General features: G+C 42.9%; 1 protein-coding gene across 1 annotated transcript; it reads left to right on the plus strand.

Moving 5' to 3' along the window:
- The first annotated feature begins 8,147 nt into the window (after nucleotides 1–8,147).
- On the plus strand, nucleotides 8,148–11,197 carry LOC110604373 (40S ribosomal protein S14-3). Its single transcript, XM_021742511.2, has 6 exons — nucleotides 8,148–8,306; nucleotides 9,110–9,229; nucleotides 9,321–9,366; nucleotides 9,546–9,631; nucleotides 10,472–10,601; nucleotides 10,927–11,197. The coding sequence occupies exons 1-6, from the start codon at nucleotides 8,304–8,306 to the stop codon at nucleotides 10,992–10,994; spliced, it is 453 nt and encodes a 150-aa protein (XP_021598203.1). The 5' UTR covers nucleotides 8,148–8,303; the 3' UTR covers nucleotides 10,995–11,197.
- Nucleotides 11,198–11,615: the final 418 nt, after the last annotated feature.

Here is an 11,615-nt window from a genome sequence, read left to right on the forward strand (position 1 = left end):
AAGGAGTAGCCTAGATGCTCTTGAAGAAGTTAGGGAAGAAGCCCAAGTCCGAACTGCTGCTTATCAACAACGAGCGGCAAAATATTACAATCAAAAGGTCAGAGAAAGAAGCTTGAAGGTGGGAGACCTGACTTTAAGAAATCTGGAAGCTACTGGAAAACGAGCAGCCGCAGGCAAACTAGCACCGACCTGGGAAGGTCCATTCAAGGTGACAAAAGTGGTTAAGCCCGGGGTATAACGAATTGAAGATATGCAAGGAAACCCCGAGCCCCATGCTTGGAACATCCAGCACTTAAAAAGGTATTTTCCTTGAAATATTTGTAAAGAAAAAACATCGTATTTTAACAAATGTGAATAAATGAAAATTGTTTATATAATATGATTATCTGTGTGAAAAAACATTTTTCATGATAAAGAAAAGAACAGGGCTCAGAAAGATCCCTCGCAAACAAGACCTCAGTTAGGCACAAAAACCAGTTGAGATGACGAAGCGACAGTAAGGCCAATGAGCCTGAATTTTGTAAAAACTACCGGCGAGGCCCCGAGGTCGTCCCGGAAATTCAAAGCAAAAACAGGATCCCGTAAGATCTCCTGGAAACAAAAACTACCGGCGAGGCCCCGAGGTCGTCCCGGAAATTCAAAGAAAAACAGGATCCCGTAAGATCTCCTGGAAACAAAAACTACCGGCGAGGCCCCGAGGTCGTCCCGGAAATTCAAAGAAAAACAGGATCCCGTAAGATCTCCTGGAAACAAAAACTACCGGCGAGGCCCCGAGGTCGTCCCGGAAATTCAAAGAAAAACAGGATCCCGTAAGATCTCCTGAAAACAAAAACTACCGGCGAGGCCCCGAGGTCGTCCCGGAAATTCAAAGAAAAAACAGGATCCCGTAAGATCTCCTGGAAACAAAAACTACCGGCGAGGCCCCGAGGTCCTCCCGGAAATTCAAAGAAAAATAGGATCCAGTAAGATCTCCTGGAAAAAAAAAATGCCGAGCTCCCAGCTCGAACGGACTTATATCCTTACATGCCGAGCTCCCAGCTCGAACGGACTTATATCCTTACAATACTCAAGGTCGAGCTCCCAGCCCGGACCGATGTCCACAAAAACCCAAGACCGAGCTCTCAGCTCGGGTTGGCTCATATCCTTAAGGGATCAAGGTACGAAGGCCAAAGAGAAAGGCCGAGCTCTCTCCATAGCAGGACTCATAAATGACGACATCCTTAGGAGGATAAAAAGGCTATAATCAAAGCCTATATTACAGCCTAAATCAGTTTATCTGAAACAAATATGCGAAATTACAACAAAGAAAGCAGGACTAAAAGCCAAAAACTGACATGATAGTTGTCATTAAAAAGGTATGAGACTTGATCTCTCAGATTATCAGCTAAGCGCTGAGCTCGCAACTTAAGCTTAATTCAGAGCTTCTGAATGAAAAGATGTAGTTTACATCACAAATACGAAGAGTAGAGATAAATGTCAAGAAATATGAAAAACAAGAAGGAAAATAATATTTCATTAATAACTATTACAATTTATTTCTCCGGCAAAGAAGAAGGATAGATAGTCCTTAAAGGACTTACATCAGCAAGAACGCCTTCGCCCGCATTATCTCTATTTACAGCCACCCCCGAAGGAAGCTCGGTGTCCCTGGGGCCAGAGCTCTCAACATTAACAGTAGGGGCAACTTCTGACCTAAGATGGAGGCCGTCCTTCTCAGAATCAAGATCATCTTCCTCCGACCCTACCTCAGACTCCTCTGACAAAGACTCAGCTGGCCGGTCTATGTTCCTCCGAGAATCTCCTCGGGGCAAAGGGAAATCATCCTCCCCGTATAGCACTGACTCGCCATCTGAGTCCACTTCGCGCCTACGAAGCTCGGCCAAAGGAATATCAGGAGCCTGCCTAGCTTCTCTTAAACCGCGATTGTAGCCAGTTACATACATGCGGTAGGCCTTATCAAGGATAGCCTTTTTCATCTCACCAGAAGCTTTATACTCATCAAGGTGTTCTTCACAAGCCTCAGCCACAAATTCCTTAAACTCAGAAGAGTCTTTGTAGTCCTGAAGATGAGCTTCACAGGCCTGATCAATTTTAACCTTCAGCTCATCAGACTCCTGATACTCCGCTATATACTGTTCACGCTTCAGCTGAGCCTTCCCTTCCGCATACTTTACCACCTCAAGCAGGGCTAAACATTTACGTTCCAAAGCCCCGACTTCATTCTTCAGCTGTTGTTGGCGAAGGTTGAACTCTTCAGCCGATGAAGCCAGATCTTTGATACGTTCAGAACTTTTGCCCAATTCCTGCTCAAGGACCTCCACCCGGGCTAGGGCACTTTCCTTCTGAGCCTTCACCCCACTCAGGTGAGCTTGAAGCCCCTCAAAATCAGCCTTTAAGGCCTCATGTTGGCGCTGGACCTCAGCCCTTTGGCTTACAGCCTCATCCCTCTCCTGAAGGGCCGTCGTCATAGAGGACAGCTATTTTACAACTTCTACACAACGAGTTTCCACTTCAGCTGCCCTCTCATCAGACTCCTGGAGAACTCTGCGAGTACGAGATAGCTCTGACTCCAGGGATTTGCTATGCTCTGCCGCCTCAACTGCTTTGTCCTCAGCTCTTTTAGAGGCCTCCAGGGCAGAATGCAACTCCACTCGGAGAGACTGGATCTGCTCCCGGGCGGCTGCCAGGTGGCCCCTCGCGTCGCTGGTGGCAGTCAGGTTCTCATCACGACGCGCTTCCTCGATCCGGCGGTCCACGGACTCCCGGAGAGAGAGATCACGGGCATCCACCTCCATAACCAGGCCTAACACCTAGTACGGAAGAACAATTGTCAAGAAAAGAAATTTTAGCAAACTCAAAGAAAGGTGAAAAAATAACTTACCATCAGCAGCATTTCTCCAATCGTGGATCCGAGCTCCTCACGAGAGCGAGATTGGAAGGACACCTGCTCCTTGGTAGAACTGGCCAAGTGACCAGTCAGGGCCAGAAGACGAGGATCCGAAGCCTCTGTTATCCCGCCGAACATCCGTTCCCGGAGAAGTGCGGCAACAGCGGAGGCCGGAGACTCCGAGGAAATGCTTGACAGGTCCAGAATGTTGTCAGTAGGGGACGACGAAGGAACAGTAGACACACCCTTCCCTTTCCCAATGGGAGGAAGAGGTGGGGAAGGACCCACAGCAGTCCGGGATTTTTTCCGAGTAGGAGATGGGACAGGCGTTCCAGAAGGGGTCGGACGCTTGTCCCCAGTCTTTGAGGGGACACCCTCAGATCCCTCAGGCTCAGTCCTCACAGGGGCAGGGGCACCTTCACCAGAAACCTCTGGGCTTTGATCCTCCAGGAGGACGATCTCCATCCCTGTCCTAGAAATCTCCTTATCTTCAACAGGGGACTTAAATTTCCCCCCTAACACCTCCTCAGTAGAATGAACGGCACCCTGCCCCACTTGTTCAGTAGCTGGAGTCTGCTCCACAACAGCTAGGGAAGCTTCCCTCACGACCTCTAAGGAGGCTGGAACGGATTTAAACCCTTCAGCAGGCGTCGAGGTCGAGCTCGACCCACCATGGCTAGATGACCGAGCTGATTTGGTGCTGCGAGAGCTCGGCTTGGAAGTTCGAGAAGAGGCTTTGACGGGAGGTCGGCTGATCTTCTTGGAGGAAGCGGCCTGAGCCAGCTCTGCAGCAATCTCAGTTACAGAACGCCCATCCCCAAAGGCGTAAAAAATGGCATGCATGTTCTCCCGAGACAGGTCAAAATTCTTGGGGAATTTGATGCCCTCCATCCTAACCTCAGAAGCTGCAAGAAACAAGAGGTTATAAAGAATCAGCATACTTCCTGATATCATGAGCAAAGAAGAAACAGAATAGCCGGACAAAGCACTATACCCGTGTCCCGGATATCCCCAAGGTTGGACGCAAACATACATTTCTCGACATCATACTTCCTCTCAACGGAAGTCAGTCGAAGCAGCCCGACCTGCTCAATGAGACTCAATTCGGGCAGATCGTTGCAACCCGGAAAGATCTCCCCCCACCTTAGGTCCACATCCCATGATCGGCAGGACCCTAATTTCAACTCCGCCACAAGGAAATTCTCTACCCATCCCTTTATAGAATCCTTGTAGCCCGTAAGAAGAGACAGCCCATTACGGGGGGAAAAGTAATAGAAGTTTTGCTTCGCCCTAACCAGGCGGAAAAATGTGACAAACAGACAGGCCGTAGGGGCGAAACCCCAACCCAGACAGATAGACTCGAAACAGGACATGAACAAAATGGAATTCGGGGATAACATTCGAGGAGTTACCCCAAAGTATTCAAACACCTCAACAAAGAAAGGGGTAAAAGGAAGCGGTAGACCAAATTCTCTCTGCTTCAGGAAAAACACTATGCTACGAACCCCTTGGGGATCCACTAAACCAGGTGGGCAAGGGTAAGGAAGAACTATCCTCTCATTCAGAAGAGGTGCTCGAATAAGATACAACGGAGTGTCTAAAAGCCTCCGGGAAATGTGATTAGTTATGTTGGAAGGGGTAATATGCGACTCAAGGTCAAAAATATCAGGAAGCTTTAAACTTGCCATGGAAGAACAAGGAAGCGTACCTGAGAACACGATGGGATGAAAAAAGAGACGTAGAAGGAATTGCAGGAAGACAGAGAGCAACCAAGAGCTAGTTCTTCAAAAGACAGAAAGAATTCGAAAAGAAACAAAGAAAGGCTATTATGAGGCAAAGCGCTGATACTGAACAGTTTTGTCTTGGAGCGGCGCGATCATTAATTGTTCTCGAAGTTTACCCTCTCGAACGGTTAGGAAATCACCGGCCAGACGGTAAAGGGGCAAAAGGATGATCGCTGAGCTTCTCTACATCTATCAAGGGCCAAGTATACGATGACAGTCCATCATTTAAAAGCCCATTCTCCATTCACATAATACAGGCCCAAATCATCAGTCAGAACAACTTAGCCTACTACTTTACCATCCCTATAGTCAATGCCGTGGAAACAGAGGGGCAAGTCATGAAAAGACTCAAAAGTACAAGCAAATGGGAGCATAATAAAGGTCAGACTTACGCATCACTTAAAAAGTTATAAGATTTGATTTACCACTACTAAACAAAGGGTGGAAGATCGGAAAAAGGCGCCAAAAGCACCTCGGAGTCATACAAAGCTGAGAGCTTAGAGTTCAACTCATATAAAGCCGAGCTCAGAGGTCGGATTAGTCCAGCTCAGACAGCATGACTTGAGAGCTCGGCCAGCTAAAGGAAACTCAGAGCTCATTTCACTAAGCAAAGACAAAACTCTCAGGTCGGTCAATTCAGCTCGGACAACATGACCTGAGAGCCCGATCGGATGAAGGAGACTCAAAGCTCAATTCATCGAAGTAAAGACCGAGCTCACAGGTCGGTCAGACAGTCCAGTTCGAAAACTTGGAAGCCCAGTTGACTAAGTGGATCCGGAGTTCAACTCATCAGAGCTCGCAGATAGGTTAGATTAGCTCGGGAAAAAGCAGGACAGAGCTCAGTTGGTTAAAATGATAAGGCGAGCAATCTAAAGTATTTCACACATAATAGAAGAAGAACAGCTTAAGTATGAGAGCAGAACAAGAGCTTCATTAAAAGAAAAGCACATTACAGCACGTTACAAAGGCCTACACTACGGGATAAAAGACTATTCTTAAAGAATTTACATATCCAGATACTTCCTCATCTACGATTATTACCTACCCTACTATTCTAGTCTTCAGCTCGGAGGACTTCTCGTAGCTCGGAATGAGAGTTTTTCAGAAAAGGCCAAGATTTGTCTCGCTATTACAGGGGAACTGAACAAGTTGATTCCCATAAGCATTTCTCACTGTTCCCCTGCGCGAACGTCCGGTTATCCAAGTGTGATGCACGATACATTCGAACTAGCTCAGATATGGTATGCCGGCCGTGCATCACACATGAAAAACATAAGTCTTCGAGGCTATGGCCCCAAAGAGATCGCGAAGTACACATTCGAAGAAATCGCTGGAGACCTGACTGAGTGCAGCAGATCCCAGTCTCACGTAATACTGGTACTTCACACCAAAGGGAATAATAATACTGGTACTTCACACCAAAAAGAACAGCAAGCTGAGCGCCGGCGCCACTCCCGTTTATATCAAAAGAGGACAACAGGGGCATCGAGGAAATTCCCTGTTTCTCTGTGGAAAAAGGCAAAGTAAGATCGAACCCCTCAACAGTCCAGAACTTCTCTGGAGCCCGGACAACAAGCAGAGGAGGAGGCCGGCCAGACGACCTGGGTAAATCAGTTTCAGCAGCTTGCTGAATGGTCTCGCCCTTCGCCTGCCATATCCGAAGAATCTTCAATGCACCATCCAGACGCCTTAGAGGTAACACTGAATTTTCAAGAATTTTGAACTGACCCATTTTTATCTCAGGAACTGCCAAAAGTTTCAAAACAGGGACAAGTCAGAAACAGTTCTCCCTTAAGATGATGAGAGCACAATCAAGGCAAACCTCTGGGGCGCAAGGCAATCTGTTTGAAGAAGGCGTCGGATAGACCTGCCACAGATAAAACAAGAATTTCTCGCTTCAACAGAAGGCCCAAGAATGAAGAAAAGCTGGCGCTGATATATACTCGGAGCCTGAGGACTTAGCATGGGGCAGAGCTACAATAGACCCTAAGCTAATGATGTCAGATTTCTAAAAGATATTCACATAAAAGGAAAGAAAGGAGATGCCCAGATAATGATGACAAGGAAGTAAAGGCGGCAGAGGACAAGAAAGATAGAGAAAAGACAGAAAGAGGAAAGAGCAGATAGAATTCAGAAACTGCGCAACGACTGAAAGATGAAAGGATGTTATTAAGGCACCTGAACCCGAACAGACGCGATCATAATAGTTCTTGATATTCACCCCCTCGGCAGTTGGAGCAATAACAGCCGAGAAGGTGAAGGGGCAATTGATGACCGCTGGATTCCTTCACCCCAGACCAGGGGCTTGACCACAGCCCAAGGCCCACGACGTAGGGGCCCGCATACCTGATGTACATAACAAGCCTGGCTCATCTAACCTTCAAGGCCGGGCTCGGCCCATCTTCCTCACTCAAGTCGGCCCGGCCCGCACGAAGCAGACCCTCCCCACTCAGGCTTAGCATCCGGCCCAACTCTCAGCCCAGCCCAGGATCCGGAGTAATATTCACCAGACAGCCTGGCAGATCCGCTCGAACGTACGCACGAGGAGAATCAGAGGCCGTTACGCATGGAGCAGGCGGCTGATACCCTAGTACCTCCGAATCCGCATAGCAGAGACGCGTGACCCAATCCTGGAGAGACCTTTACACGTCACCAGCAAGCAAGACAATGTATAAAAGAGGAGTCCCCTCCTCAGAAAGCTTAGGCCTTATTCAGTAATACAAAACCCTTGTAAAACCCTATTCAATTGGATCTCAGATCATCAAGGATGACAAGGAAAAAAAACAAATGAGAAGAGAAGAAAGAAAGTTAGCCGTAGAGATGTAAACGGTTAGAATATCCGCGAAAATTAAACTATCCGAATTCAAATTCGATTTATATTAGTAATATCCGAATTCATTTTGAATCCGATTAAAAATTAATTTAAATTATTTGAATCCGTGCCAAACCCGATTATTATTATTTGAATAAAATTCGAATCCGTTTAATTTTATATATTTTAATTAATAATTTATATAAAAAATATTTTTCATTAATAATTTTCATTTAAAAATCTAATATTTCTAAAAAATATTTAAATTTAAATTTTTAAATAAAAATATATAAAAAAATTTGTAAATATTATTGTAAAATATATTTTTTATATTAAATTAATTATTTATATAAACGGATTCGGGTAGTGGATATTCTGTACATAAAATTTAAATTTGATTCGAATTCGTAATGGGTATTATTTTTAAAATCTGAACCCGTCCCAAATCCGATTATAACTACCTAAATCCGTTCTATTAAGGTTCGGTCGGATCGGGTACCTGAAAATACCCAATCCATCCCTAAAGTTAGGTTCCGGACCAGGAATTTAACTGTAAGAAAAGGAGGGGAAAAGGGGAAGAATTAAATAAAATAATCTTGAGGTGCATTCTTAATATTTTTAAGAAGTCAAGTGACATAAATGCAAATTTAAAAATTTCACACTCTCTTTTGGTAAAACCCTAGGCGGCTTCTCTCATATAATCGCAGCCGATACAGAGCTTCTAGCTGCTCTTTAGGGTTTTCGCACTCTGCCCCCTGAACCTTTCCCTCTGAACCTTTCCCTCTGATTATCTCCGTAGCAATCTCGTATCCTTGCAACCATGGTATGCTATTCTCTCTGCTTTACTCCTTTTTCCTTGTTCTAGATTTTCCGATCGATCTCTATGTTTGCGTCGTTAATGGTGTCGTTTTAGGATTTCACGTTGTTTTATGAAACGTTAAATCTGTTGATTTTGTATATTGATTCAGTATAAGATCTGGAGTTTAGTTGCTTTTGTGATTGGTAAGTATATTGTGAATTATTTCAAATAATCTTTTTAAGCGAAATCCAGGACAGTTAATGTGGTGTTTTTTCAGTCTATTATAGAGCTTAATCGTGTTCGTTGTTTTATTTGGAAGTTATTTTGTTTGATTTATCACAACCTGTTGTCTAACAGTTTACTATATTTTTGGTGATTTTTATTTTTATTTTTATTATTTGTCTTAATAGCAACAAATTATAGTCTCACTTCTAGGAATATTATCCTTTCAAGCATAGCAGAAATTTAGAAGTTCAGAATGCAGCCTCTTTGATTCATTATCAATGGCCTGTTTCTAGAGAATGACTTTGTTATCATTTTTTTCTTTTTTGTTGAAAATTGAAATTTATTTACGAGGTTCATAACAGGGATCTCTTATATTTGGTCTATATATGTCAAACGTCCAGTTTTGGAACAAGTTATCAACTTATTCTGTGTACGCTCACTTTGTTCCTGAACCAGAAGCCAGTTTAATTTACAGCTTTTGTTGCTTTGGGCTGCAATGGTCTTGATTCAACACTGGATTTGCTTTGTTTATTTTTCTTTCATTTAGTTGCAAGAGGTGCTGACTCAATGTGCTTTTATGCTTGGCATGAACCATTTTACAGTCGAAGAAGAAGACTAGAGAGCCAAAGGAAGAAAATGTGACACTTGGACCTGCAGTGAGGGAGGGTGAGCATGTATTTGGAGTGGCCCACATCTTTGCGTCATTCAATGACACATTCATTGTAAGTATTCTGGGACATTTTGCAATTTTAGCCAGCTCTATTACTTGATGTTTACTTTTAGTAATAGTAATATTGGCGAATTGTACTGCAGCATGTGACTGATCTCTCTGGAAGAGAAACCCTTGTTCGAATAACAGGTAAAGTCTCCCTTGCTTGACCTATGCATATTAAGCAAAACTTTTATGTTACTTTTTGTTTCTTTGTGTATGTCCATGAAATTTGCATTTGGTTTTATGTCTGTCTCATCCCACCACCATCTATCTTGTCTATGGATAAATCTGTTTCATTTGACATGTGATCTTCTCTTCTAAAACAGGAGGCATGAAGGTGAAAGCCGACAGAGATGAATCTTCACCATATGCTGCCATGCTTGCAGCACAGGATGTTTCGCAGAGATGCAAGGTTTTCGTCCTGTTTACAAATCATTTCTCTTTATTCAGTGATCTTATTTAGAATTTAGAGTGGTTGTTTTTGTTTCTGTCTTGGAGTGCCTATGTAGTCAAAGGTCACTTGAATGCTGACCAAGTACTAACAAAGTTCTGAGATACTATGAGGCATGGCAACTAGCAACCTTTGTTCCTTCTAAAGTAGGCCTGACCTGCCAACTGAAAACTTTCATACTTTTCTAGGGCAGTTTATGTGATTGCTCACCTAATAGGAGAGGTGCTTCAGGTGAAATACTTGGTGCATTTAATTTTCCCTTGATACAGGTTTATATTGAAGTCCATTTTTAAATGCAACAGTGACATTTGGACTAATTCTATTATTTCTCAAGTTTCAAATGAAGCAAAAGAATCCATTTATTTTTGTGTCTTGTTCTGTGGAAGATACTTTTCGGGCTTGAGTATGTCTCAATCATTTGTAGGTGCAAACATCTAGTCTAGTCTAATTAAAGAAATTTGTGCCAATCCTGTTATCCTTCTTTCCTCAGAAGGGGTTCTATCCCTACCTCCTTGAGGTTGCGTGTCGTGTAGTAGTTTTCTGGTGTATTTATTATTACTTGCCTCATTTTTAGCATGCAGCTCGGTGAGGCCTTATGCTAACTGTATATGATGAATTGTGAATATTTTTTAGCATTATTCCTTCTCTGGTCTTTCAAATGTGACAGCTTAACTTTCCTTCATTTTTTTGTTATATGAATGAATTTAGTGGGCATTAAGTATTTATGCTCATCATGACACAAGAATTTGTCTGTAATTTGCTACTTAACTGCTTGACTGATTTTTCATTCTTTTGTGGCAGGAACTTGGTATTACTGCTCTACATATTAAGCTCCGTGCTACTGGTGGGAACAAAACAAAAACACCAGGTCCAGGTGCACAGTCTGCCCTTCGTGCTCTTGCTCGTTCTGGAATGAAAATTGGTCGCATAGGTAAGGGCCTTATCCTATTCTTGTGTTTGGAATGATGTATATTTGTTTCCCATGAAATCTTTGATGCTTTTTTTTGTTGTCTACCTGGAGATTCTAAGTCTCGAGATTTATTGGTTTTGATATATGATTTGATATTCATGTTTCCTTGTATTTACCACTAATTTTTGCCTACAATTGTATGAAATTCTATGTTGTTTTCTGATGGGTGGTCTGTATGAATTGCATATGTTTGATTGGTGTTGAAGATTTTTGTTTTGTTATTAATGATGTTGTACTTTTGTGGGAATGCTGATGTTGGTTCTTCCCTGGTGGTTTATTGTTCCAGAGGACGTGACTCCAATTCCTACTGATAGCACTCGCAGAAAGGGTGGTAGAAGAGGGAGAAGGCTGTAAGCTTGTGTTTTTCAAGCCATTATGGCTTGCGTTTTCATTTTGTGACTATTCCCAATTGGATACTGTTTTGATCTCAGCTGAAGTTACATTCCAGTTTTTGGACCAACTTTTTAGCTCTTACAAATATGCTATGCCAATCATTTATGTTGAACTCTTGTAGAAGAAAGATGTTATTGAATATCAGGAATTTTTGGTTCATTTCATTGAATTGTTGCGTTGCCTTTTGCTGCAAATACATTTATATTATATTGGTCGTCGCTTTAAATATGGTTGGTCTTAATTTCGTATATTGTGCTCTGGTTGCTCGTCTGCCTGAGTGTCCAACCGTCCAATTTTCTGTGCAAGACAAATATTGTCATTTCATGCAAAACTAACATTTGGCTCATTTGGTGGCTCACATGAGCCAAGCATGCTGGCGCCTTAGGCTAAATGTACAAGTTCACCCCTGAATCTTGCACATAAAATGCTTGATAGTATACTAATTAAAGTGCTCAATGATAATTTAACAATGGAATTAAGATAAGTATGTGATATCTCGGCACTGGAATAAATACTCTTGAAAAAACAGATTTACCTAGAACTGTAAGCTTAAAAAACTGAAAAGATTATTAAATTTATTAA

This window comes from Manihot esculenta, chromosome 17, assembly GCF_001659605.2.
Source record: "Manihot esculenta cultivar AM560-2 chromosome 17, M.esculenta_v8, whole genome shotgun sequence".
Taxonomy (NCBI): domain Eukaryota; kingdom Viridiplantae; phylum Streptophyta; class Magnoliopsida; order Malpighiales; family Euphorbiaceae; genus Manihot; species Manihot esculenta.

Coding starts and splice junctions, on each gene's coding strand:
- LOC110604373 (XM_021742511.2), top strand. Junction 9,230..9,320: donor CATTCAATGACACATTCATT/GTAAGTATTCTG, acceptor ATTGTACTGCAG/CATGTGACTGATCTCTCTGG. Junction 9,632..10,471: donor ATGTTTCGCAGAGATGCAAG/GTTTTCGTCCTG, acceptor CTTTTGTGGCAG/GAACTTGGTATTACTGCTCT.